The sequence below is a fragment of the Microchirus variegatus genome, assembly GCF_963457635.1.
Source record: "Microchirus variegatus genome assembly, chromosome: 19".
Taxonomy (NCBI): Eukaryota; Metazoa; Chordata; class Actinopteri; order Pleuronectiformes; family Soleidae; genus Microchirus; species Microchirus variegatus.
In genome coordinates this window covers 825938-853192 of record NC_139820.1, presented here as the reverse complement: position 1 = coordinate 853192, position 27255 = coordinate 825938, and the positions used below count along the sequence as shown (strand labels likewise).

The 27255-nt window shown below is 39.4% G+C and overlaps 2 protein-coding genes across 2 annotated transcripts; one reads left to right on the top strand and one right to left on the bottom strand.

Moving 5' to 3' along the window:
- Positions 1-726: 726 nt before the first annotated feature.
- Positions 727-9660, top strand: LOC310940570 (equilibrative nucleoside transporter 2-like; the record flags this gene model as incomplete). The annotated part of the gene is made up of 11 exons (XM_083905559.1): positions 727-789; positions 2066-2217; positions 3283-3422; positions 3516-3650; positions 3862-3959; positions 5542-5614; positions 5730-5809; positions 6821-6929; positions 7004-7089; positions 8298-8494; positions 9561-9660. The coding sequence occupies exons 1-11, from the start codon at positions 757-759 to the stop codon at positions 9658-9660; spliced, it is 1203 nt and encodes a 400-aa protein (XP_083761685.1). The 5' UTR covers positions 727-756.
- A 4015-nt stretch (positions 9661-13675) lies between these two features.
- LOC310940813 (UTP--glucose-1-phosphate uridylyltransferase-like) lies at positions 13676-26492 on the bottom strand. The gene is made up of 10 exons (XM_083905829.1): positions 26337-26492; positions 23322-23437; positions 22031-22138; positions 20132-20317; positions 19863-19996; positions 18554-18851; positions 18288-18485; positions 16541-16783; positions 16056-16160; positions 13676-13984 (listed from the first exon to the last, which is right to left on the bottom strand). Exons 2-10 carry the CDS (start codon positions 23418-23420, stop codon positions 13877-13879), a joined length of 1479 nt encoding a protein of 492 aa, XP_083761955.1. The 5' UTR covers positions 23421-23437; positions 26337-26492; the 3' UTR covers positions 13676-13876.
- Between the last annotated feature and the right edge of the window lie 763 nt (positions 26493-27255).

The following is a 27255-nucleotide window of genomic DNA, read 5'->3' as shown; positions in this document are numbered from 1 at the left end:
CATTTTTGAAAATGTCAACTTTTTGAAATAATTTTTAAAAATGTCCCCACTTTTTGAAAATGTCCTCACTTTTTGAAAATGTCCTCACTTTTAAAAAATGTCCCCACTTTTTGAAAATATCTTCATTTTTGAAAATGTCAACTTTTTGAAAATATTTTCATTTTTGAAAATGTCCACACTTTTCAAAAATGTCCCCACTTTTTGAAAATATCTTCATTTTTGAAAATGTCAACTTTTTGAAATAATTTTTAAAAATGTCCCCACTTTTTGAAAATGTCCTCACTTTTTGAAAATGTCAACTTTTCAAAAATATTTTCATTTTTGAAAATGTCCCCACTTTTTGAAAATGTCCCCACTTTTTGAAAATGTCCCCACTTTTTGAAAATGTCCTCACTTTTTGAAAATGTCCTCACTTTTTAAAAATGTCCTCACTTTTTGAAAACGTCCACACTTTTTGAAAATGTCCTCACTTTATGAAAATGTCCTCATGACTGCATTGTTTGTGCGTTCACAAATAAACAGAACAAAAAAAAATGAGCCTTGAGAAGAAAAACACGCCCCCTGCTGACCGGTGAGTGTAATCGTCGTTTTACTTGTTTGGTCAAATGCTGGCGTTTCCTAACGTTCACGACGATGATGATGATGATGTTCTTTAATGTCTCGTTTGTTTGTTTGTTTGTTTGTTTGTTTGATTGTTTCCCTGACAGCGGGTACGCGGCCGCCGCCATCGTCTTTGTGCTCGGCGTGGGAATTCTGATGCCGTGGAACTTCTTCATCACAGCCTCTCAGGTTACAGTCGCTTCATCATCATCATCATCATCATCGTCATCATTATTTCACTGTTAGACAGACTTTAACAACAGGAAACTGAGGTTTGTAAACCGCTCACTCTCCCACACCAAAGCCCATAGAGAAAACCAGTGATTTTAACATCACATACACACAGACGTTGTAAGTCAGTGACGGAGGCAGCGGTGGATCAACAACTCCTGTCAGCTAAAAATCGCTAAAATCGCAATATCATCACAATGTCTAAGTCACAATGCTACATTGTCACTATACGATATTATATCGATATTTAAGTAACAATACATCACGATATCTAAGTCACGATACAATATTATCACGATATTCAAGTAACGATACGACTTCATCACGATATTTAAGTAAAGATATATCATCCCGATATCTAAGTCACGATGCTACATTGTCACGATACAATATTATCCCGATATCTAAGACACAATGCTACATTGTCACGGTACAATATTATCCCGATATCGTAGTCACGATGCTATATTGTCATGAGCCACTATATATCACGATATTTAAGTAACAATACATCACGATATCTAAGTCACGATACAATATTATCACGATATTTAAGTAACGATACATCACGATATCAACAACTCCTGTGAGCTAAAAATCGCTAAAATCGCAATGTCTAAGTCACGATGCTACATTGTCACTATACGATATTATAGCGATATTTAAGTAACGATACATCACGATATCTAAGTCACGATACAATATTATCATGATATTTAAAAAACTATACGATATCATCATGATATCCAAGTAACGATACGATATCATCACGATATTTAAGTAAAGATATATCATCCCGATATCTAAGTCACGATGCTACATTGTCACGATACAATATTATCCCGATATCTAAGACACAATGCTACATTGTCACGGTACAATATTATCCCGATATCGTAGTCACGATGCTATATTGTCATGAGCCACTATATATCACGATATTTAAGTAACGATACATCACAATATCAACAAATCCTGTGAGCTCAATGGACTTTGGTGTGGGAGAGTGAGCAGCACTTTCCAGTCATGCGTTTCCTGTGTTTATGTCTTACCTTCCGTCAAAGAAAGTCCCCACGGGGATTCAAACAAACGTAGGCAAACATTTGCTCATGAGGGAAAATCAAACAGCGAGACAGGTTTCTAGCTTCTTCACTGTTTTACTGAAACAAAGTGTCCTGAGGGGGAAGTTTCCTGGCAACTTTCCTGGCAACGTTCCACTTTCTTCTGTCGACAGTACTTCAATGAGCGCCTCAAAATCCCCAACGTCACCGCCAACACGACGTCGGGCGCCGTGACGAAAGACTATCAGTACGACAGCTGGATGACGCTGCTCTCCCAGCTGCCGCTGCTCGTCTTCACGCTGCTCAACTCTCTGCTGCATCAGTGGTACGTCAACTTTAGTCTGTTTGGCTCTTTTTAACGTAAAGAATCACGTAGTACGGCGGGGGGGAGGGGGGGGGGATCGCGATACGATATCATCGCGATATTCAAGTTACGATACGATATCACAATATGCAAGTCGCGATGCTATATTGTCACGATGCAATATCATCGCGATGTCTAAGTCACGATGCTACATTGTCACTATACGATATTATCGCGATATTTAAGTAACGATACATCACGATATCTAAGTCAAGATACAATATAATCACGATATTCAAGTAACGATACGATATCATCACGATATTTAAGTAAAGATAGGATATCATCCCGATAGCTAAGTCACAATGCTACATTGTCACGATACAATATTATCCCGATATCTAAGTCACAATGCTATATTGTCATGAGCCACTATATATCACGATATTTAAGTAACGATACATCACAATATCTAAGTCACGATACAATATTATCACGATATTAAAGTAACGATACATCACGATATCTAAGTCACGATGCTATATTGTCACTATACACTATTATCACGATATTTAAGTAACGATACATCATGATATCTAAGTCACGATACAATATTATCACGATATTTACGTAACGATATGATATCTTCACAATATTTAAGAAAAGATATGATATCATCCCGATATCTAAGTCACGATGCTACATTGTCACGATACACTATTATCACGATATTTAAGTAACGATACGATATCAAGATATCTAAGTCACGATGCTACATTGTCACGATACGATATTATCCCGATATCTAAGTCAAGATGCTACATTGTCACGATACGATATTATCCCGATATCTAAGTCACGATGCTATATTGTCACAATAGACTATTATCGCAATATTTAAGTAACGATAAGATATTATCCCCACATCTAGGTCACGATGCTATATTGTCACGATACGATATTATCCCGATATCTAAGTCACGATGCTACATTGTCACAATACGATATTATCCCAATGTTGAAGTAACGATACGATATCGCCGCGCTCTTCCGCTAACGACGCCGCCGCACTCTTTCTCCGCGCAGGGTGCGTGAACGCATCCGCGTGATCGTTAGCATGTGCGGCGTCTTCCTGCTGTTCTCGCTCACCGCCGTCCTGGTGGAGATCCCCATGCCACCCGACACCTTCTTCTCCGTCACCATGGCGACCATCTGGTTCATCAACAGTGAGTGGATTTAAAAAACGACGTTGTGGTTGTTAGCGACGTCTTTGTAGCTAACGCTCACCTGTGTGTGTGTGTGTGTGTGTGTGTGCGCAGTGTGCAGCGCGGTGCTGCAGGGCAGTCTGTTTGGAATGGTCGGCATGTTTCCTCAGCGCTACAGCACCGTGTTCATGAGCGGTCAGGGATTGGCCGGCATCTTCCCCGCCGTCGCCATGCTCTTCGCCCTCCTGAGTGAGTATCGCCGTAAACTCCCGTTTTTCCGAACCACGCGGGAAACCGGAGTCGTAAAAAAAACAAACAAACAAAAAAAACACTATAAAGCGCTTTTTAAATGTAAATGAGTGCAAACAAACAGCGCTAAGGTAAATGTTTGTCACACACACACACACACACACACACACACACACCCTGGGGTGGTCATCTGTTTTTCTTGCGTTCACAGGTAACGCAGGTAAAAGCTCGGCAGCGCTGGGATACTTCATCACTCCATGTGTGGCCACTCTGGTGACTCTGCTCTGTTACCTGGTGCTGCCACACCTGGTGAGGAGGTGACAACACACGCACACAAAGTCGGAACGTTCCAACTCAGTAAAATCATCGCGATATTTAAGTCAATACAATATCTTTTGCGACACGTAAGTCACGATATGACATCTTCACGATGTTTAACTCACAATACGATATTATCACGATATTTAAGTCACGATATATCTGTACGATATTTAAGTCACAATACGATATTATCATGATATTTAAGTCACAATACGATATTATCACGATATTTAAGTTACGATATATCTTTACGATATTTAACTCGCAATATGATATTATCACGATATTTAACTCTAAATACGATATTATCACGATATTTAAGTCACGATATATCTTTACGATATTTAACTCGCAATATGATATTATCACGATATTTAACTCTAAATACGATATTATCACGATATTTAAGTCACGATATATCTTTACGATATTTAACTCGCAATATGATATTATCACGATATTTAACTCTAAATACGATATTATCACGATATTTAAGTCACGATATATATCTTTACGATATTTAACTCGCAATATGATATTATCACGATATTTAACTCTAAATACGATATTATCACGATATTTAAATACGATATTATCACGATATTTAAGTCACGATATATCTTTACGATATTTAACTCGCAATATGATATTATCACGATATTTAACTCTAAATACGATATTATCACGATATTTAACTCTAAATACGATATTATCACGATATTTAAGTCACGATATATCTTTACGATATTTAACTCGCAATATGATATTATCACGATATTTAACTCTAAATACGATATTATCATGATATTTAAGTCACGATATATCTTTACGATATTTAACTCGCAATATGATATTATCACGATATTTAACTCACAATACGAAATTATCACGATATTTAAGTCACGATATATATCTTTACGATATTTAACTCACGATACTACATTATCACAATGCGATATCATCACGACATCTAAGTCACGATGCTATATTGTCACGATACGATATTATGACGATATTTAAGTAACGATACTACATTATCACGATAAGACAATACAATATCTTTGCGTTATGAAAGTCACGATATGACACCTTAACGATATTTAACTCACAATACGATATATCTTCACGATATTTAACTCACAATACTACATTATCACAATACCATATTATCACGATATTTAAGTAACAATGCTATGTTGTCGCGATGCGATAGTATCACGATATTTATGTAACGATACTATATCATCACAATACAATATTATCACGACATCTTCGCCACGATGCTATATTGTCACGTGATATCATCACGATATTTAAGTCACGATACTATACTATCACGATATCTAAGTCACGATGCTATATTGTCACAATACGATATCATCACAATATTTAAGTTACGATACTATATTATCGCGATATCTAAGTCACAATGCTATATTGTCATGATATGATATTATCACGATATTTAAAGTCACGTTACGATGTCATGAAGACATGATTGTGTGAGTGCCGTGTGTGTGTGTTTTAAAACCATGTGTGTGTGTGTGTGTGTGTGTGTGTGTCTCTGCAGGAGTTTGCTCGTTTCTACCTGAACAACACACAGACTGAAGTGGTGAAGACACTGGAACTCCTCAGCAGCTCAGGTCTGTAACCTTCATCACCATCATCATCTTCATCTTCATCTTCATCTTCATCATCTTCATCATCATCATCATACAGACACAGATCGTTCACGTCCTTTTCTTCTTCTCTCTTCAGAGATAAAGGTCATAAACGACGAGGACCTGGAGGGAAAGTCTCAGCAGAGTCGCATGTCGGTTCTGGCCGTCTTCAAGAAGGTGAACTCACCTTTCTTTGACTTCCTGTTCTGACCAGGCTCAGCTAAGCTAATGCTAACGTGCGACATCACCACTCTGAAGGCCTGTGATTGGTCAGAGAGTGTCGTCACTGAGGAGTCATGAGCTCGTCGTCCAAGACAACAATGTCCAACTGTAGATTAACGTTAAAAAGACTCAAAATACGACTTAGATTTCCAAAATCTACTCAAATTCCAAAATCGACTTAATATTGCAAAATCTAATTAAAGTTCAAAAAACTACTTAAAATTCCAAAATCGAATTAAAATTCCAAAATCTACTTAAAATTCCAAAATCTACTCAAAATTCCAAAATAAACTCAAAATTCCAAAATCTACTTAAAATTCCAAAATATACTCAAAGTTCAGAAATCTACTCAAAATTCCAAAATCTACTCAAAATTCCAAAATCTACTTAAAATTCCAAAATCTACTCAAAATTCCAAAATAAACTCAAAATTCCAAAATCTACTTAAAATTCCAAAATATACTCAAAGTTCAGAAATCTACTCAAAATTCCAAAATCTACTCAAAATTTCAAAATCTACTTAAAATTCCAAAATCTACTCAAGGTTCAGAAATCTACTCAAAATTCCAAAATCTACTCAAAATTCCAAAATCTACTTAAAATTCCAAAATATACAAAGTTCAGAAATCTACTCAAAATTCCAAAATATACTCAAAATTCCAAAATCTACTCAAAATTCCAAAATCTACTTAAAGTTCAGAAATCTACTCAAAGTTCCATAATCTTCTTAAAATTCCAAAATCTACTTAAAGTTCAGAAATCTACTTAAAATTCCAAAATCTACTTAAAATTCCAAAATCTACTTAAATTCCAAAATCTACTTAAAGTTCAGAAATCTACTTCAAATTCCAAAATCTACTTCAAATTCCAAAAATCTACTTCAAATTCCAAAATCTACTCTGAAATCAGTGGTTTCTCTGTGGACTTTGGTGTGGCAGAGTGAGTGGTTAAAGACTTTCCTCACAGATCTGGCTGATGGCGCTGTGCTTCACGCTGGTGTTCGCCGTCACACTGTCCGTGTTTCCCGTCATCACGGTGCGAGTGCAGACGCACTACAAGGACAACGCCACCTGGGGTGAGACGCCATCAGAGGGGCTGATGGGAAATGTAGTTCAGGTCCTAGAGTGTAACGCTGTCTCTGTCCCACAGACCGACTCTTCACCTGCGTCTGCTGTTTCCTGCTCTTTAACGTCTTGGACTTTGTTGGACGCAGCACTCCGTCTCTGGTCCAGTGGGTGAGTCTGGACTTTGTCCTCAGTCTGGACTTTGTCCTCAGTCTGGACTCTGTCCTCAGTCTGGACTCTGTCCTCAGTCTGGACTCTGTCCTCGGTCTAGACTCTGTCCTCAGTCTGGACTCTGTCCTCGGTCTAGACTCTGTCCTCAGTCTGGACTCTGTCCTTGGTCTAGACTCTGTCCTCAGTCTAGACTCTGTCCTCAGTCTGGACTCTGTCCTCGGTCTGGACTCTGTCCTCGGTCTGGACTCTGTCCTCAATCTGGTCCTCAGTCTGGACTCTGTCCTCAGTCTGGACTCTGTCCTCAGTCTGGTCCTCAGTCTGGACTCTGTCCTCAGTCTGGACTCTGTCCTCAGTCCTGGTCTCTGTCCTCAGAATGAGTCTTATTTTGAAAATCGTGTGGTTGTTTTATCGTATGGACAGACTGAAAATGAGACTTTTATTCTGAAAATCTTGGGTTGTTTTATCATATGGACAGACTGAAAATTAGACTTTTATTTTGAAAACCTAAGTTTGTTTTATCGTATGGACAGACTGAAAATGAGACTTTTATTTTGAAAACCGTGGGGTTGTTTTATCGTATGGACAGACTGAAAATGAGACTTTTATTTTGAAAACCGTGTGGTTGTATTATCATATGGACAGACTGAAAATGAGACTTTTATTTTGAAAACCTTGGGGTTGTTTTTTCGTATGGACAGACTGAAAATGAGACTTTTATTCTGAAAACCGTGGGGTTGTTTTTAGTATGGAAAGACTGAAAATTAGACTTTAATTTGAAAACCGTGGGGTTGTGTTATCGTATGGACAGACTGAAAATGAGACTTTTATTCTGAAAACCGTGTGGTTGTTTTATCGTATGGACAGACTGAAGATAGACTTTTATTTTGAAAACCACGGGGTTGTTTTATCGTATGGACAGACTGAAAATGAGACTTTTATTCTGAAAACCTGGGTTGTGTTTTAATGTGGATAAACAGAAAATTAGCCTTATTTTGAAAACCACAGGGTTGTGTTATTGTATGGACAACCATAAACTTAGCCTTATTTTGAAAAGGAGGGTTGTGCTTCAGTGTGGATAAACATAAAATGAGTCTTATTTTGAAAAGGTTAGGGTTGCCCTTCAGTGTGGACGAACGTAAAGCTAAGTAGCAAACTGCTTCCTGTTTACGCCTCGCTGACTCTTTGTTGTGTTTTCCAAATGTCCGTAGCCGTCGAAGGACAGCTTCCTGTTTCCTGCCGCCGTGCTAGCTCGCCTGGTCTTCATCCCTCTGCTCATGATGTGTAACATCGAGAACTCCAGGTTTCCCGTCGTCTTCACCAACGACGGCGCCTTCATCGTCATCATGGTCTTGTTCTCCTTCACCAACGGTTACCTGGCAACCCTATGCATGGCCTACGCTCCACAGTGAGTCTCGCTGCTAGCAACAGCGGTTCTAGCTAACCTAGCCGCGGTAGCTAAGTCAGAGGAGACGATTCATGATGTCAGGTCGCGATTAAGCCTTAGCTGACGTTAGCAACGGAGCTAGCTTCGCTTGTGAAGCCGATAACGTAAGTCAGAGAGGGTTAACCGGGGTTTAGCCAAGATTAGCAAGACATGTTTAGCTTTACGAGCTAGGTTAGCAAAGGTAGCTTAGTCAGAGTGTGTGAACCAGGTTTAGCCAACATTAGCAAGACATGTTTATCTTCATGAGCTAAGTTAGTAAAGATAGCTAAGTCAGAATTGGTGGTCAGGGTTTAGTTAACATTAGCAAGACATTTTTAGCTTTACGAGCTAGGTTAGCAAATTTAGCTTAGTCAGAGTGCGTGAACCAGGGTTTCGCCAACATTAGCAAGACAGTTTTAGCTTTACGAGCTAGGTTAGCAAAGGTAGCTTAGTCAGAGTGTGTGAACCAGGGTTTAGCCAACATTAGCAAGACATGTTTAGCTTTACGAGCTAGTTTATCAAAGGTAGCTAAGTCAGGATTGCTGACCAGGGTTAAGCAAACATTTGCAATACATTTTTAGCTTTACGAGCTAGGTTAGTAAAGGTAGCTTAGTCAGAGTATGAGAACCAGGGTTTAGCCAACATTAGCAAGACATGTTTATCTTCATGAGCTAAGTAAGTCAAGATAGCTAAGTCAGAATTGGTGATCAGGGTTTAGGTAACATTAGCAAGACATTTTTAGCTTTACGAGCTAGGTTAGCAAAGGTAGCTTAGTCAGAGTGTGTGAACCAGGGTTTAGCCAACATTAGCAAGACAGTTTTAGCTTTACGAGCTAGGTTAGCAAAGGTAGCTTAGTCAGAGTGCGTGAACCAGGGTTTAGCCGACATTAGCAACACATTTTTAGCTTTACAGCTAGGTTATCAAAGGTAGCTATGTCAGGATTGTTGACCAGGGTTTAGCCAACATTAGCAACACATTTTTAGCTTTATTGTTTTGTATTTGAATATATATTTACCATGTGTGTGTGTGTCAGGTCGTTGTGTTGTAGTCTGGACTGTGAGACCGCTGGATCTCTGATGACCTTCTTCCTGGTCCTGGGTCTGGCTCTGGGAGCAGCGTTCTCCTTCTTACTGGGAAATCTGGTTTAGTTCATTTATAATATCATCATCCAATGAACATGTAAAAAAAAACAAAAAACCTCACTGTGATGAATTTGAAGTTGCTCTATTTATATTGTAATGTTTTAAATAGTTTTAGAAAGTCGTGTTAGCTTCTGTTTTGTGGTGTTGTGGATTTTGAACAATGAAAATATTGTTTTTCCTGTTTATAATATATTATATATATTAGATTGACAAAAATAAACTATTGTTTTGTGCTGTGATTCTGTGTTTCATTGTTGTTGTTTGTCAAAATAATACACAAAGGATGTAATTAAATGTATTGGTGTGTGTTTGCTAACAATAGCAAAACATTATCACCTGTAGAAGCTAGGTTAGCAAAGGAAGCTAAGTCAGAGTTGGTGATCAGTTCGGCTAGCTAGCAAAAACATTATAAGCTTCAGAAGCTATGTTAGTAAAGGAAGCTAACTCAGAGTTGGTGATGACAGTTCAGCTAACTAGCAATATATTATTAGCTTTAGAAGCTAGGTTAGCAAAGGAAGCCAAGCCAGCGTTGGTGATCAGTTCCGCTAACAAGCAAAAATAGTATTAGCTTCAGAAATTGGGTTAACTGGGTTAACAAAGTCAGAGTTGTTGATCTGGATCAGGGCTTAGCTAACATTTGCAATACGAGTTGATGAACAGGATGTAGCTAACGTTCGCAAAATATTATTAGCCGCAGAAGCTAGGTTAGCAAAGGTAGCTAAGTCAGAGTTGCTGATCTGGATCAGGGTTTAGAGCTAACGTTTGCGATACAATTTTAGCTTTGTGCGCTAGGTTAGCTAAAGGAAGCCAAGTCAGAGTTGATGAACAGGATTTAGCTAGCGTTAGCAAAATATTATTAGCCGTAGAAGCTAGGTTAGCTAACAATTTGCGATACATTTTTAGCTTCGTGCGCTAGGTTGGCTAAAGGAAGCTAAGTCAGAGTTGATGAACAGGATTTAGCTGGCGTTAGCAAAATATTATTAGCCGTAGAAGCTAGGTAGGCTAACAATTTGCGATACATTTTTAGCTTTGTGCGCTAGGTTAGCTAAACTGGCTAAGCCAGGGTGGCAGTAAATAGGAAAACAAGCATTAGGAGAACTAAGAACGCCACCGTCGCTAAGCCTTATGCTCGTTACTCAACGCGTGGCCCCTTTAAGACGCCCGTCTATAAAAGCGGCTAACGCTGCTGCTGTAAACTGACAGCTGCTGTAATGAGTGTAAATGATGTCTCACACACACACACACACTCACTCAGTCTCCGCCCCCTGCTTCCTCCCATTCTTTTACTCTGCTCCTGGAAAAGGGAAAACCAGAGTTTTGAACCAGCGCTGAGCTTCAGTCAAATAAAAAAACAACGAAGAAGTAAAAAGCGATGTTACCACAGTCATCAGCTCCACACGCTGTGAGTATTTTTTAACACTTTTCTTCATCAACAAACAATTTAAAACTACGTCACAAAAACATCTCACAGGGACACAAGTGTCAAAAACAACAGGAAACTGTGGTTTGTAAACCACTCACTCTCCCACACCAAAGCCCATAGAGAAAACCAGTGATTTTAACATCACAGCACACAGGAGTTCACAGGAGTTGTTGATCCACTGCTGCCTCCATCACTAAGTTCAAACGTCTGATTTTGTAAAATTCGGCTTTAAAAATATTTCATTTAGACTTAACTCAGTGACACAAAGTGACCACACGAGGCAGCAGAGGACCAGCAGCTCCTGTGTCCCTGTGAGCTAAAATCACTGGTTTTCTCTATGAGGTTTTGTGTGGATTTTATGCCTAAATGAGGAACGAGTGGTGTAATGGACACGTTTGACCACCGGGTGGCACATGATGCATACAGATAAATAGAGTGTGTGTGTGTGTGTGTGTGTGTGTGTGTGTGCGCTCTTGTCTTTCTATCCTTGTGTGGACCAACCCCCTGGCAAAACACCTTTATTGTGGGGACATTTTTCCTTGTGGGGACATTATGCCCCGGTCACGAGTGTGGTCCCCACAATGTGCTAAAGACATGTAGGTGTGTGTGTGTGTGTGTGTGCTTTAAAGTTTACTCCAAACTTCTGCAATCCTGGACCTGGAGAACCACCGTCCTCCATCTTTGAGATGTTTCCTCACTCCTGCACACCTGATTCAAATGTGCAGCTCATCAAGGAGCTCGGCAGAATCAGCTGTGGTGGAGTGAGGAACCGTCTCAAAGATGGAGGACGGTGGTTCTCCAGGACCAGGATTGCAGAAGTTTGGAGTAAACTAAGGTTCTTCAGCCATGGTCCTCAAGGAACTCGGCCCTATCATGTCTGAGATGTTCCCCAGCTCTAAAAACACTGTTTGAAGCTAGTGCAACATCTCAGACGTGATAGGCCTGAGTTCCCTGAAGACGACGGCTGAAGAACCTTGGTGCAGGGTGAAGACATGAAGACATTTCCCTGGCAGAAGGTCCAGGAAACTCAAGTGAAACAAACAAACCATGTGTAGAAACACCCAACGCACTAGATGTTTGCAGGTGTGCAGAGGGTTTGAGGAGGTTCCAGAGCTGAAGATCCTCAGGTGCAGCAGGAAGAAGATGTGCAGCCACATGATCACCTGTACACACAAGGAACAAGAAGATAAGAAAACGAGGTTAAAGAAGAAGAGAAGCTGCACAGACGAGGCTTCAGAGAAGCTCCAGGAGCTCAGAGAGACGCTCCGGGTCTGACCTGGATCCGGCAGAGTTCGGCGGCCCCGGCGGCCAGTGCTCGGTGGACATGCGCAGGTCGACATGCTTGTCTTTACCCAATTCGGTCTTCACACAAGGAGGGACGCGCACTCCGACTGACGCTTCCGCTGACGCTTCAGGGGGAGAACGCTCTTTGAGCTGCGCGAGCCCCGCCCGCAGAGCAGCGAGGGCGCGCGCTGATTGGCTGCTGCTCTAACGCGACGATCACCTTCAGGTGCGGCGCAATCGGGGTTTTCCCGCCACTGCGACGTTGCCATAGCGACGCGTTTTCACTCCGCATCTGCGCTCGAGACGTCACGTTACAACCTACTTCCGGTACCGTAACACCTCTTCAAGTCCATTCTCATGTTACACAGACACAATTTAACAGCTACACAACAACTCACTTTCTACTAATACACTCACAAACGCTGTCTTACCTTTGCTCTTTATCTAAACATGTTATTTCCACAGGGACAACACAGCTTCCGGTGAGAAACTACACTTCCCAGCATGCTTTGCGGGAACACATCCCGCTCTGATTCACCGTTCCTGGTCGTTCTGAGGACAAATACAAGACACTTTTACGCCAATTTATTTACTAATTAACTCATTGACACACATTTGAAAACAAAAGCCTCATTCTATCACTTTAATACTTCACATCGACCTGTCAATCATCCACATTCACTGACGTAAACCACCGTTACGACGCTGCTGAACTACACGTGCTGACGTCATGACGCAACGCACACAACACGTCCATCTACAGCCACCTTTCTAACTTTGACCTCTTTCTTAACTCTACACAACTTCATTTTAGACAAACACCAACAAATACATAACATTGAATTAGGATTAATAATCCCACCAATATAATCCACACAGAGATTATTACTGCACTAATTTACTCTACTTACTTTTCTCAGGTCGTTTTCCTGCACAAACTACTTCACATTGCGATGTTTTCACCAGAACCTCACATGACATTTTCACACCACGTTGCACTATTTCAACAATTTACTTTGACAAACTTCACTTTCATATTTCACACAACATTTTTCACTATTTCACTACACACATTTTCCACCTTTAATCCACATCCTTTGACTACATTATTGTTTTAGCTAGCTACATATTGCCGTACGACACATCTGCTTACTTGTTTTTTTACGACATCAACACTGCGAGGCTAAATTTCACCACTTCTTTTCACATTAACACTAACATAAACATCACTTTCACTTACCAGTCGCTTGCAGACGATGGCGCCGTTTCCCCTTCACTCGTTCCTTCTCTGACACACAGTGACAAACACTGACGTCATGTGACACTTTCTCTCGTTTATTAACGACAAAACAAGACGTTTTCATTACATCAGACACTTTCTTCATGATTAGCTTCATGACCGTGATGGCGCTACAGTAAAACCTCACACTGACGCTAACGGACGCATTTCTAACTGTTGCTACTACGACGACAACGACGCTAACGCTCATAATCAGTCGTTTGTTTGTTTCTTTCTCAGTGATCGAGGATGCGCAGGTTTCCAGACACGATCTTATTCTCCAGCATCGCTCCGGCGGGAATATCGATGCGATCTCCGTGGTTAGCGATGATGATGACGGTTCCCTGAAAAACACAAACACACAAAATGCTTCATCAAGATCTGCACGTTTCAACAAGTCACTTTTAACACTTTTAAGACTTTTTTTAAGAGCATAACGAACACAATTTAAGACACATTTCAAATCCATACTCACAAAAAAGCACCAAAGACATGAAGGAAAATTGGCGCCACAAATCGTTCAACTTGCAATTCTACTACACTGTGGCTTTTCATCACATTTTCTCCGCTGCTAAGCTAAGCTAACACACAACACAACGTTAGTTCCGTGATGTACTTCTGTTATCGCATCGTCTAAAATAAAAAAACTGACATTAATACACGTTTCTAAACATAAATAACATTAACACATTTCTTTTAACACCTTTCCTAAAACTATTTAAGACCTTTTAGGCAATTTCACGACAATTTAACACATTTTAAGGCGTTACATTCACATTGTTGCATTTAAGACTTTTTACGTCCCCACAGACCCTCTGTTCAAAATCTGATTTGACTTTTGCTCCAAACTTCTCTTGCTGATAATTTCACTCAATACTTTTACACTTACACGACCAAACATCACAAAAACAACGGTTATTATGTCGTCCACAATTTAACACTTTGGAACAACAACATGTTGACCCAAAATTTCACTAAAAAAGTCATACTACACTTTGTCATCCAACATTTGACTCTTTTTGGCAAAAATATTATGTTGGTCCAAAATGTCACAAATGCGTCAAACTATACTATGTCGTCCAAAATGTGGGAGACTTTAAAAAAAAATTTTATTTGGTCCAAAATTTGAAAAAATGCCATACTATACTATGTCGTCCAAAATTTGAAACATTTTTTGAAAACCATTTTTTGGTCTAAAAAAGCGTCATACGTCGTCCGAAATATGACTAAACCGTAATACTGTGCTATGTCGTCCCACTTTGACAACTTTTGAGAGAAAAAAAATTTGGTCCAAAATTTGAAAAAATGCCATACTATACTATGTCGTCCAAAATTTGACACATTTTTTGGAAAAAATAATTTTCGCTCCAAAACTTGACAAATACGTCATACTATACTATGTAGTACGTCATACTATACTATGTCGTCCAAAATGTGACAATTTCTTGAAAAAAAAAATTTGGTCTTAAAATGCGTCATACGTCATCCGAAATATGACTAAACCGTAATACTGTGCTATGTCGTCCCACTTTGACAACTTTTGAGAGAAAAAAAATTTGGTCCAAAATTTGAAAAAATGCCATACTATACTATGTCGTCCAAAATTTGAAACATTTTTTGAAAACCATTTTTTGGTCTTAAAATGCGTCATACGTCGTCCGAAATATGACTAAACCGTAATACTGTGCTATGTCGTCCCACTTTGACAACTTTTGAGAGAAAAAAAATTTGGTCCAAAATTTGAAAAAATGCCATACTATACTATGTCGTCCAAAATTTGAAACATTTTTTGAAAACCATTTTTTGGTCTTAAAATGCGTCATACGTCGTCCGAAATATGACTAAACCGTAATACTGTGCTATGTCGTCCCACTTTGACAACTTTTGAGAGAAAAAAAATTTGGTCCAAAATTTGAAAAAATGCCATACTATACTATGTCGTCCAAAATTTGACACATTTTTTGGAATAAATAATTTTGGCTCCAAAACTTGACAAATACGTCATACTATACTATGTAGTACGTCATACTATAGTATGTCGTCCAAAATGTGACCATTTTTTGAAAAAAAAAAGTTTGGTCCAAAATTTGAAAAAATGCCATACTATACTATGTCGTCCAAAATTTGACACATTTTTTGAAAACCATTTTTTGGTCTAAAAAAGCGTCATACGTCGTCCGAAATATGACTAAAACGTAATACTGTGCTATGTCGTCCCACTTTGACAACTTTTGAGAGAAAAAAAATTTGGTCCAAAATTTGAACAAAGGTCATACTATACTATGTCGTCCAAAGTTAGACCATTTCACTACTGTAAAAATGTTTAGACTAAAACGTTCATGTTTCATCAGCTACACGTGTGTTAACCATCTTAAACATAAACCTCTCATGTCGTCCACATCACAATCTCTTCACCTTCAAAGACACGTTCTTCCCAAAGGTGACGTCTCCAGACACCGTCAGGTGATCCAGCTCCAGCATTTCAGGAATGTTCTCAAATCTGGCAAGAAATTCCTGAACCTGCGAAAACAACACAGAATCAAAGGATCACGACAAAACGACGACGATGACGATAAATTCACCTGATCAATAATCAATAATGTGTTTCAATCACATTTTCTATGGCACCGTTTACATTTTTCAGGTTTCAATGGAATTAGAAATTTCATTACACTCTGGGGTTTGTACTTTTTCACTAACAATGTCGTCAAGTGTCAATAAAATGAGATTTCAATAAACATTTCAATCAATTCTATTACATTGTCTGGACAAAAAACACAACTATGAACTTTGTTTTACTTAAGTTTCTCTGTGTACAATCTTTATAAAATGTATCCTTAACCATGAAAAACATTTACTCGTCAATATCCACTGGCTCAAACTAAGCCCCGCCCCCTGACCTTGGTGAAGGAGCTGCCCAGCTTGACGTGCGGCGTGGAGGGAAACTCCCTCTTCTTGCTCATGGTGAGCGAGCCGGCGTCCAGGCTGTAGAGGTTGGACATCACCAGCAGGAGGTCGGACGACGTCTTCACCGGCAGGAAGCGGCTGCGCGGGACGTTCACGCCCATGGCGTTGTTGAAGCTCTTGATGGCGGCGCCCACCGCCGTCTCCAGCTGGATGACGTTCAGGCCGCCGTCCAACGTCTGCGGACACATTCATCGACAGTTTCACGTAAAAAAAAAAAGTCTGGAAAAATGTGGTGTTTTTATGACCGTTTTTAAGTTTTCGGAATAGTTTTACATGGCCGACGATGCTACGACCACGTGTGAAAAAGTCTCAAAGAGGAGGGGAAAAAAATGCTTTGCTAAAATGTCACAATAACGCAAGAAATCAAAAACATCGTAGAAAAGTCCTACTTAAGTAAGGAGTCAAAAATATCGTACAAAAGTCATAATAAAGCAAGGAGTCAAAAACATCGTACAAATGTCTTAATAAAGTAAGGACTCAAAAACTTCGTAAAAAAGTCATAGTAAAGTAAGAAGTCGGAAAAAGTGTAAAAATGTCACTATACAGCAAGGACTCAAAAACATCGTACAAAAGTCCCAATAACGCAAGGAGTCAAAATCATCGCAGAAAAGTCATACTATAGTAAGGACTCAAAAACATCGTACAAAAGTCCCAATAACGCAAGGAGTCAAAAACATCGCAGAAAAGTCATACTACAGTAAGGACTCAAAAACATCGCCAAAAAGCCCCAATAACGCAAGGAGTCAAAAACATCGCAGAAAAGTCATACTATAGTAAGGACTCAAAACATCGTAAAAAAGTCCCAATTACGCAAGGAGTCAAAAACATCGCAGAAAAGTCATACTACAGTAAGGACTCAAAACATCGTAAAAAAGTCCCAATTACGCAAGGAGTCAAAAACATCGCAGAGAAGTCATACTACAGTAAGGACTCAAAAACATCGTACAAAAGTCCCAATAACGCAAGGAGTCAAAAACATAGCAGAGAAGTCATACTATAGTAAGGACTCAAAAACATCGTACAAAAGTCCCAATAACGCAAGGAGTCAAAAACATCGCAGAGAAGTCATACTATAGCAAGGACTCAAAAACATCGTAAAAAAGTCCCAATTACGCAAGGAGTCAAAAACATCGCAGAGAAGTCATACTATAGTAAGGACTCAAAAACATCGTACAAAAGTCCCAATAACGCAAGGAGTCAAAAACATCGCAGAAAAGTCATACTACAGTAAGGACTCAAAAACGTCGTACAAAAGCCCCAATAACGCAAGGAGTCAAAAACATCGTACACAAGTCATAGTAAAGTAAGGAGTCAAAAACGTCGTCGATAAGTCATAATAAAGTAAGGAGTCAAAAACATCGTACAAATGTCATAATAAAGTAAGGTGTTGAAAACATCGCAAAAGTCTTACTAATGTAAGGCACCAAAAACATCGTAAAAACACACTAATAAGGTGTCAAGAATGTCCAAAACCATATCAAATGTCATCGTAAAGTAAGGCGTCGAAAACATCGTAAAAAATCTTGTAAAAACGACGTAAAAACATTCCAGTAACAAGTGCTAAATGTCTGACGATTTTTGTGACCTTTCTAACGTTAAAGTCATAGCGCTAACGCGTCTAAAATGGTGCAAACGTAGCGGACAGGTGAGTGACTTTGCGAGTGAGAGAGCGCCACCTACCTTGGGGTTGGCGATGATCTCCAGGTCCATGTGGTTGTGCTCCTGCAGCCTCTTGATGGCCGGCAGCGAGATCCACAGGTTGTTGGTGTTGAAGATCTTGAACTTGGTGACGGACTTGAACTCGTCCACGTGAGCCTTGGGCACCTGAGCGATCTCCAGCAACCTCAGGTGATCCTCGTACTGGATCAGCGTCCCGCCCTGGAAACAGGAAGACACTGAGACCACGCCCCCTACTGGCTAAACAGGGGGAACTGCGCGCTCCTGACCTTGACGTCGGCTCTGGTCTTGTCGGTGACCTCCATGATGAACTCGCAGCGCCGCTCTGCCGGCCGACTCATCAGGTGGTGGAGGATGAAGAGGTCCACGGTGGCGCCCAGGTTGTCGATGTTGGACACGAAGACGTACTCCTTCCCCTCCGAGATGAGCCGGTCCAGCAGCCCCGAGTTGTGGAAGCTAGCGTAGATGTCGCCGTGACCCGGCGGGTACCACGCGTCGGCGTTGTCGCCGCTCATTGCCAGGTGTTTGGCGACGGGCAGCAGAGACTCTTTGTTGATTCTCGGATACCTGCGAGTGGAAAAAGGAACGTCATCTCGTTCACATGGTGTTTACACCGATCCGGCAACGCAAGGAGTCGAAAACATCGTACAAATGTCATCATCAAAAACATCGTACAACATTGCGGTCAAATAAGGTGTTGAAAACATCACTAAAGTCATACTAATGCAATTAATTGGACAAAAACATCGTGAACATGTCATAGTATAGTAAGGAATCGAAAAACATCGTAAAGTTGTCATAGTAAAGTAAGGACTCGAAAAACATCGTTAATATGTCATAGTAAAGTAAGGAATCGAAAACATCTTAAAATATGTCATAGTAAAGTAAGGAGTCAAAAACATCGTACAAATGTCACAGTAGCGTAAGGACTCGAAAAGATCGCGAAAAAGTCACAGTAACACAAGGAGTCAAAAACATCGTACAAATGTCACAGTAGCGTAAGGACTCGAAAAGATCGAGAAAAAGTCACAGTAACACAAGGAGTCAAAAACATCGCACAAATGTCACAGTAGTGTAAGGAATCGAAAACATCGTAAGTATGTCACAGTAGCGTAAGGACTCAAAAACATCGTACAAATGTCACAATAACGCAAGGACTCAAAAACATCGTCCAAAAATGTCCCAGCAGCATAAGGAGTCAAAAGCATCGTACAAATGTCACAGTAGCGTAAGGAGTCAAAAACATCGTAAACATGTCATAGTAAAGTAAAGAGTCAAAAACATCGTAAAAATGTCACAGTAGCGTAAGGAGTCAAAAACATCGTGAACATGTCACAGTAGCGTAAGGACTCGAAAACATCGTACAAAAGTCACAGTAGCGTAAGGAGTCAACAATATCGTAAAAATTTCACGATGTAAACGATGTTACCGTCTTTATTGTTCACTGTGAGATAAAGACGTGAACGTGTTCTTAAAGATATCGTACACTTAATCTGAGAACCTCATTTCTGAGGAACTGGTTAAGGTGTGCGTGTGCGTGCGCGTGAGCGTGTGCGTGTGCGTGTGTGTGTGTGTTACCTGCTCTGGTTGAATGTGTGTATATGAACTCGATGATGTTTGTATTTCTGCAGGATTTTCTTCGTATCTTCGTCCGTGTTGAACGAGTTCATCAGAACCAGAGGAACGTCGGCATTGAAGGTTTTGTTCAGATGCTGCAGAAGAAGAAGAAGAAGAAGAAGAAGAAGAAGAAGAAGAAGAAGAAGAAGAAGACAGAGTTCAGAGTTGAGTTCAGGCTCCAGGGTTTGGATTAAGTTAAGTTAAGTTAAGCTAAGCTGCTGCGTCTCCACCTCTATCTGCTGCACCGTCAGGTCCAGGAAAGTGTTCTCACTGCGGACGCTGATCAGACTCTTGGGGCCTTTGCAGCCCATACTGGTTCCCAGACCACCGTTCAGTTTGACCACAGCTAGCTTGTTGAGGCTAGCTGTGATGTCATCAGGGAGACCTTTGGCTTTGATCTTGTCGTACGCTTGGATCTGGATTAAGGAAACAAGTGTTTGAGAGTTAGGTTTGAAATCATGTAAACGCTTTAAATCTCATTCATTCACTCTGATTTTTAACACACTGTTACTGATGGACATGAAAAATCAGCAAAACCATTTTAGCTGAGTCATGTTTGGCCTGTTTACCTGTGTCTTTGAAATGACTCGGCACAAATTTGTCGTCGCGCACAAAAAAACCAGCAGGAATTCTGAGATTTCTGACTTTAATCTCAGAATTCTGACATTTTTCTGACTCTAATCTCAGAATTCTGACATTTTTCTGACTTTAATCTCAGAATTCTGACATTTTTCTGACTTTAATCAACGAATTCTGAAATTTTTCTGACTCTAATCTCAGAATTCTGACATTTTTCTGACTTTAATCTCGGAATTATGACATTTTTCTGACTCTAATCTCAGAATTCTGACATTTTTCTGACTCTAATCTCAGAATTCGGACATTTTTCTGACTTTAATCAACAAATTCTGACATTTTTCTGACTTTAATCTCGGAATTCTGACATTTTTCTGACTCTAATCTCAGAATTCTGACATTTTTCTGACTCTAATCTCAGAATTCTGACATTTTTCTGACTTTAATCTCAGAATTCTGACATTTCTGACTTTAATCTCAGAATTCTGACATTTTTCTGACTTTAATCTCGGAATTCTGACATTTTTCTGACTCTAATCTCAGAATTCTGACATTTTTCTGACTCTAATCTCAGAATTCTGACATTTTTCTGACTTTAATCTCAGAATTCTGACATTTTTCTGACTTTAATCAACGAATTCTGAAATTTTTCTGACTCTAATCTCAGAATTCTGACATTTTTCTGACTTTAATCTCGGAATTATGACATTTTTCTGACTCTAATCTCAGAATTCTGACATTTTTCTGACTCTAATCTCAGAATTCGGACATTTTTCTGACTTTAATCAACAAATTCTGACATTTTTCTGACTTTAATCTCGGAATTCTGACATTTTTCTGACTCTAATCTCAGAATTCTGACATTTTTCTGACTCTAATCTCAGAATTCTGACATTTTTCTGACTTTAATCTCAGAATTCTGACATTTTTCTGACTTTAATCTCGGAATTCTGACATTTTTCTGACTCTAATCTCAGAATTCTGACATTTTTCTGACTCTAATCTCAGAATTCTGACATTTTTCTGACTTTAATCTCTGAATTCTGACATTTTTCTGACTCATCTCAGAATTCTGACTTCAATCCCTGGAATCCTGATTTTAATCTCTGAATTCTGACATTTTTGAATCAGGAAATGTTAACAAACTGTACAGATGACCTCTGACCTTTAACAACTCATGGATGACACACACGTGTGTGTGTGTGTGTGTGACTGATCTAAAACAAGACTTTGAATGCTGCAGCGGTCAAACTATTCTTAGTGCTAACCTTCAGTTAGCTGGGAAAGTCTCTGTGTGTGTGTGTGTGTGTGTGTGTGTGTGTGTGTGTGTGTGTGTGTGTGTGTGTGTGTGTGTGTGTGTGTGTGTGTGTGTGTGAAATGTCACCATGCCGACCGTCAGATCTGGTTTCTTTAGCTTGACTCTGTTCTGTCGTAGCTGAATTGTTTACAGCAGCTAGTTAGCCTAGCTTAGCACAGGCTACACCGGTGCGTAAATAAAAACACATGAAACGCTGAGCTTTTGGTGAAGAGCGTGAGCAGAGGGAGGAGCTTACCGCTTCCTCTGGCGGTCGGTGGATCTTGGACCAGTCCACTGAAGGACCTTTGACCCTCAGGAATCTGTGGAAGAGTTTCTTGAAGCCATCGAAGTCTTTTCTGGAGATCTGAGAACAAAGATCACAGAAGATCAAAGGAACCTCCTGATACTGGGATTATATACAGATTATATCACAAAAAACTACAATAATGTCACAGGAAAACCTCGACAAAAACCTGTTTACTAAAGTAACGTTAAAACAAAAACATGACTCACGCCACCAAAACAAAAACAACAACAACGACGTTACTATTTAAAAAGTTACCGTTGTAACGTTCCAAAAACAATTCACCAAATGTAACTTGATTTAGTTACATTACACTGGGTTGTGATGCTAAAACGTTACAAGCTAACAACAATAATGGAACATTCCGGACAAAGTTTATGCTCTAAAAAAGTTACAATATGTCGTAAAGTAAGTAAAATCAACCAAAAACATGGGATTAAATTAAGATAAATACATTCCAAAACACACACTTTTGGGGGCGGAGCTTTGACCGAAGTGTCAACATGACAACAAACCATATTATTATTATTATTATTTTTAATCTGTAACAAAAGAAAAAAAACATTCCAAACTCTATCGTGTGGGACAATAATCTCATCGTGACTGTGGATTATTATAGATTAAACATCACGTCACATGGATAATGGAACTCTGGGTTATTCACCTCCTGTTTCACCAGTCGGTCACTCACACTGTGTGTGTGTGTGTGTGTGTTTTTGTGTGTGTGTGTGTGTGTTATCTCACACACACAATTTCTTTGTCCACACTAAACCTCAACCCCACAGTTTTCACAATAAAAGCCCCCAATTCTGTTAATTGACACTAAAACACAACCAGTTTTCACTATAGACGTCTCAGTTTCTGTTTGTCCAGACTAAACCACAACCTGCACAGTTTTCAAAATAAAAGCTCAATTTTTTTTTCTTCCACACTAAAAACCAACCTGACTCTTTTTCAAAATAAAAGCCTCGGTTACTGTTTATACACACTAAAACCCCACAGTTTCTCCCCCTTACCAATGCTTTTTCAAAATAAAAGCCTGAGTTTCTGTTCATCCACACTAAAACCCCACCGTTTCTCTGCCTTACCAATGCTTTTTTCAAAATAAAAGCCTCAGTTTCTGTTCGTTCAGACTAAAACCCCAGTTTTTTCAAAATAAAAGCCTCGGTTTCTGTTTATACAGAGTAAAATCCCACAGTTTTTTTTTCCAAAATAAAAGCCTGACTTTCCGTTTCATCCTCACCTCCGTCTCCGGGTTGTCTCCCGTGGCGAGCAGCGTCTCCAGCTCGCGGTGCATGGACTCCTCGTGCTGCTGCCGCAGCTTCTCCTGGAACTCCGTCATCGGTCCTCGGGTCAGGTCTGCAAAGATTCAAACTTTAGCTCAACTTTATTGACAAAAGACGACGACGACGACGACAACGTTCAACACCAGGAAGTGGGACGTCACGTCACCGCGTTCCAGTTCCGGAGAACATCTCGGACTGTCCGAGTTCTCGGTGGTCACATGACTCCACTAAAAAGAGTTTTGCAAACGTCATTGCGACCGTGACCTTTGACCTCTGGCAAAGTCTGTCTGTCATGGTTGAGTTCATCAGCTGTTTGTTCTTCTGCAGCTGTGACGTTACACAAACACACACACACACACACACACACACACACACACGGAATAAAACTTATTCAAAGTATAAATAAATAAATGAAATTCACTGAAATTAAAGCAAAAGTTTTTCTTTTATATTTGTTTTCGAACAAATTTTGGGGAAAAAAATACACAATTAATGATTTTGAAAGTCAAATGCGGTCAAATTTTATTTTAACTTCTTATAAAACTACACTTTAAAAATGTCCATACTAATGTGAATTTGGCCGTTTATGTTTACAATTTCCTAATTTATTTATTCAACAGTTTTAACACCGATTATTATCACTTCACTGATAAAGGATAAATATATTTGTATTAAATCTTTAATCACAGTTACATAACATTGTACATAATGATTGTCTAAATAAATCTGATCAATAAAAAAAGTCATAATTTTTAAGGGAAATTTAAAAAATTTACAAAAAAAATTTCGGCAACGCAAAAAAAACATTAAAGAAAAATTTTACGATGACGATTTTTAAGATAATATTTTTTTTTACTCACAGCAAATTAAACATGAACACAGGTAAATATTGAGAAATTCACCCACAAAGATTTTTCATTTTATCGCAATTATTATCGAGATCATTTGAGCAACATCACGTTAAAATTACAGAAAATTTAAATTCATCGCAATACAAAACAAACATTTTAAGAGAATTAGAAAAACTTTACACAAACAAATTTCAGGCGAAAGCAACAACAACAAAATAAACATTAAAGACAGATTTTAAAAAACGGTGAATAAATGTCGGGATAATTATTTTTTTTGGTCACAACAAAGGAAACATGGTAAATATCGGGAAATTTATCAGCTCACTTAAATCTTTCCTAAAAGATTTAAAATGTTGACTTTAAAAGTCCCTGAACGCGTCACAAGCGTCGACTGCGATGCGTTCACTTACCAGCTACAAGTAGAGACATTTTGGCACAGTCTGAGTAAATAACTTTTGGCGGCGGAGACGTCGACTCACGGATATTTAATTTAAATAAAATAAAAGTGGAAAGAGAGTCAGAGAACAACAGACGTCCTCGTCATCGTCAGCTCAGAGGAAGGTCACAGATCTGCTGCTCTGAGCTCCACACAACGCCTGCGCACACACACACACACACACACACACACACACACACACACACACACACACACACACACACACACACACAGTCCTGCCCACTCGCTGCTGTGACCTGCACGTCACACACACAAACACACGCACACACAATTATAATTCCAAAATCCACTTACAGTTACAAAATCTACTTAGAATCCAAAAATCTATTTATAATCCCAAATTCTATTTATAATCCCAAAACCTATTTATAATCCCTAATCCCACTGATTGGTCATAGAGTGTCGTCACTGAAAAGTCACAAGCGCGACGTCCGACACAGGAATCAAAACTAACAATGTCCAACTGTAGATTAAAGTTTAAAAAGACTTAAAAACACTATTTATAATTCCAAAATCTATTTATAATCCCAGATTCTATTTATAATCCCAAAATCTATTTATAATCCCAAATTATTTAATCCCAAATTCTATTTATAATCCCAAAACCTATTTTTAATCCCTAATCCCACTGATTGGTCATATAGTGTCATCACTGAAAAGTCACGAGTGCAACGTCCGACACAGGAATCAAAACCAACAATGTCCAACTGTAGATTAAAGTTTTAAAAGACTTAAAAATACAATTTATAATCCCAAAATCTATTTATAATCCCAAATTCTATTTATAATCCCAAAATGTATTTATAATCCCAAATTCTATTTATAATGCCAAATTCTATTTATAATCCCAAATTCTATTTATAATCCCAAAACCTATTTATAATCCCTAATCCCACTGATTGGTCAGAGTGTAGTCACTGAAGAGTCATGAGCTCGTCATCCGAAACAAGAATAGAAAACCAACAATGTCCGACTGTAGATTAAAGTTTAAAAAGACTTAAAACACTACTTACAATTCCAAAATGTATTTATAATCCCAAATTATATCATCCCAAAATCCATTTATAATCCCAAAATGTATTTTATAATCCCAACATGTATTTATAATCACAATTTCTATTTACAATCCCAAAATCTATGTATAATCCCTAATCCCACTGATTGGTCAGAGAAACAGACTTAAATAATCCCTGAAAACATTGCCGTTAATCTCCAACATTGATCAAATGTCCATATTGTGCTCGATTAGAGACGGTGACGTCACGTTCAGCTGTTTTTCACGTCAGTGTCAGACAGAGTCTGAAGAACTGAATCATTCAAACAGATCTTTTCTCTAATGATTCACTTTCAGCCAAAACACCTGATTTAACCGAGACAGTACTTTGTGTTTCAGAGCTTTTCGACAGCTGTCAATCACTGTCACTGTCCATCAAACTCAAGGTGTCTGTATTTTTACACACACACACACACACACACACACACACACACACACACACACACACACACACACACACACACACACACACACACACACACACACACACACACACACACACACACACAACTCATCTAGAAAACAAACGTGCGGTACGTGTGTGTGTGTGTGTGTGTGTGTGTGTGTACTTCCTGTAGCTAACTCCTGAGCGCCAGCACCTGTTACTCACCGGGAGTTCGTGTCAGAGCAGCAGGGACACGGCCGGAGACACGGCCGGGGACAGGGACACAGCCTCGGGTGACTGCGACTCACTTTGAGGAACTAAAACGACTCGGTTGCGAGCGTTTGCGGCGTCATTCCGTCACAGTTAGCTCATGTTGCAGCACGCAAGCTAACACGCTGCCGCCCCGCCCACCTACGTAAATACGTCACCACGCTGCCTTATACGAGAACGGCGATTGGTTCGAAGTCGCTGTCAATCAACAGCGAGCCCTCCAACATGTCCCGCCCCCTCGCCACCTGTCACTTTCTGTGTTTTTGTCACGTTTTACGTCATTTTCATCACAATTTCATGTATTTCATTTCCGGCGTTGACGCGATCTGTGGAATTCACGCGATAATTGTGAATTTAACGGCTTTAATTCGGGATTTTAAACGTATTTCTGGTCATTCATGTGTGTTTTGTTTTTTTTAAGCTTATTTTACGAATTTGCCCGTCGTTTTAAGTGTTTATTTTGCATTAAAACACATTTATCAAAAACAACTCTGTGATTAGCTCCACCTTTAAGTGCTATTTACGTTAAAAACGGGAAATTACTCCCTAAAAACAACGCAATTTAATTAAAATGCAGTGAGGGGTTCATGTACTGTATATCAGACAAGCGTCACGGCTGTCTGCTGCCCCCATGTGGTGAGAATGAGTCACTGCAAACACTTTTTTAGAGAACACCGGAATGAAATAACATGATAATGAGGAAAAAAAATCCTAACACCTCATGTCTTAATGGACAGGTGTGTGTGCTTACAGCTAGCCGGCTAGCTGCTGTTAGCAGTAACAGTTAATAACCTCTGGCTAGCCGCTGTTAGCAGTACCAGTCGGTAACCTCTGGCTAGCCGCTGTTGGCAGTACCAGTCAATAACCTCTAGGT

Coding starts and splice junctions, on each gene's coding strand:
- LOC310940813 (XM_083905829.1), bottom strand. CDS start 23,420: ATGACGGAGTTCCAGGAGAAGCTGCGGCAGCAGCACGAGGAGTCCATG. Junction 22,139..23,321: donor GAGACAACCCGGAGACGGAG/GTGAGGATGAAA, acceptor CTTTGTTCTCAG/ATCTCCAGAAAAGACTTCGA. Junction 18,852..19,862: donor CACACATTCAACCAGAGCAG/GTAACACACACA, acceptor TTCCACTCGCAG/GTATCCGAGAATCAACAAAG.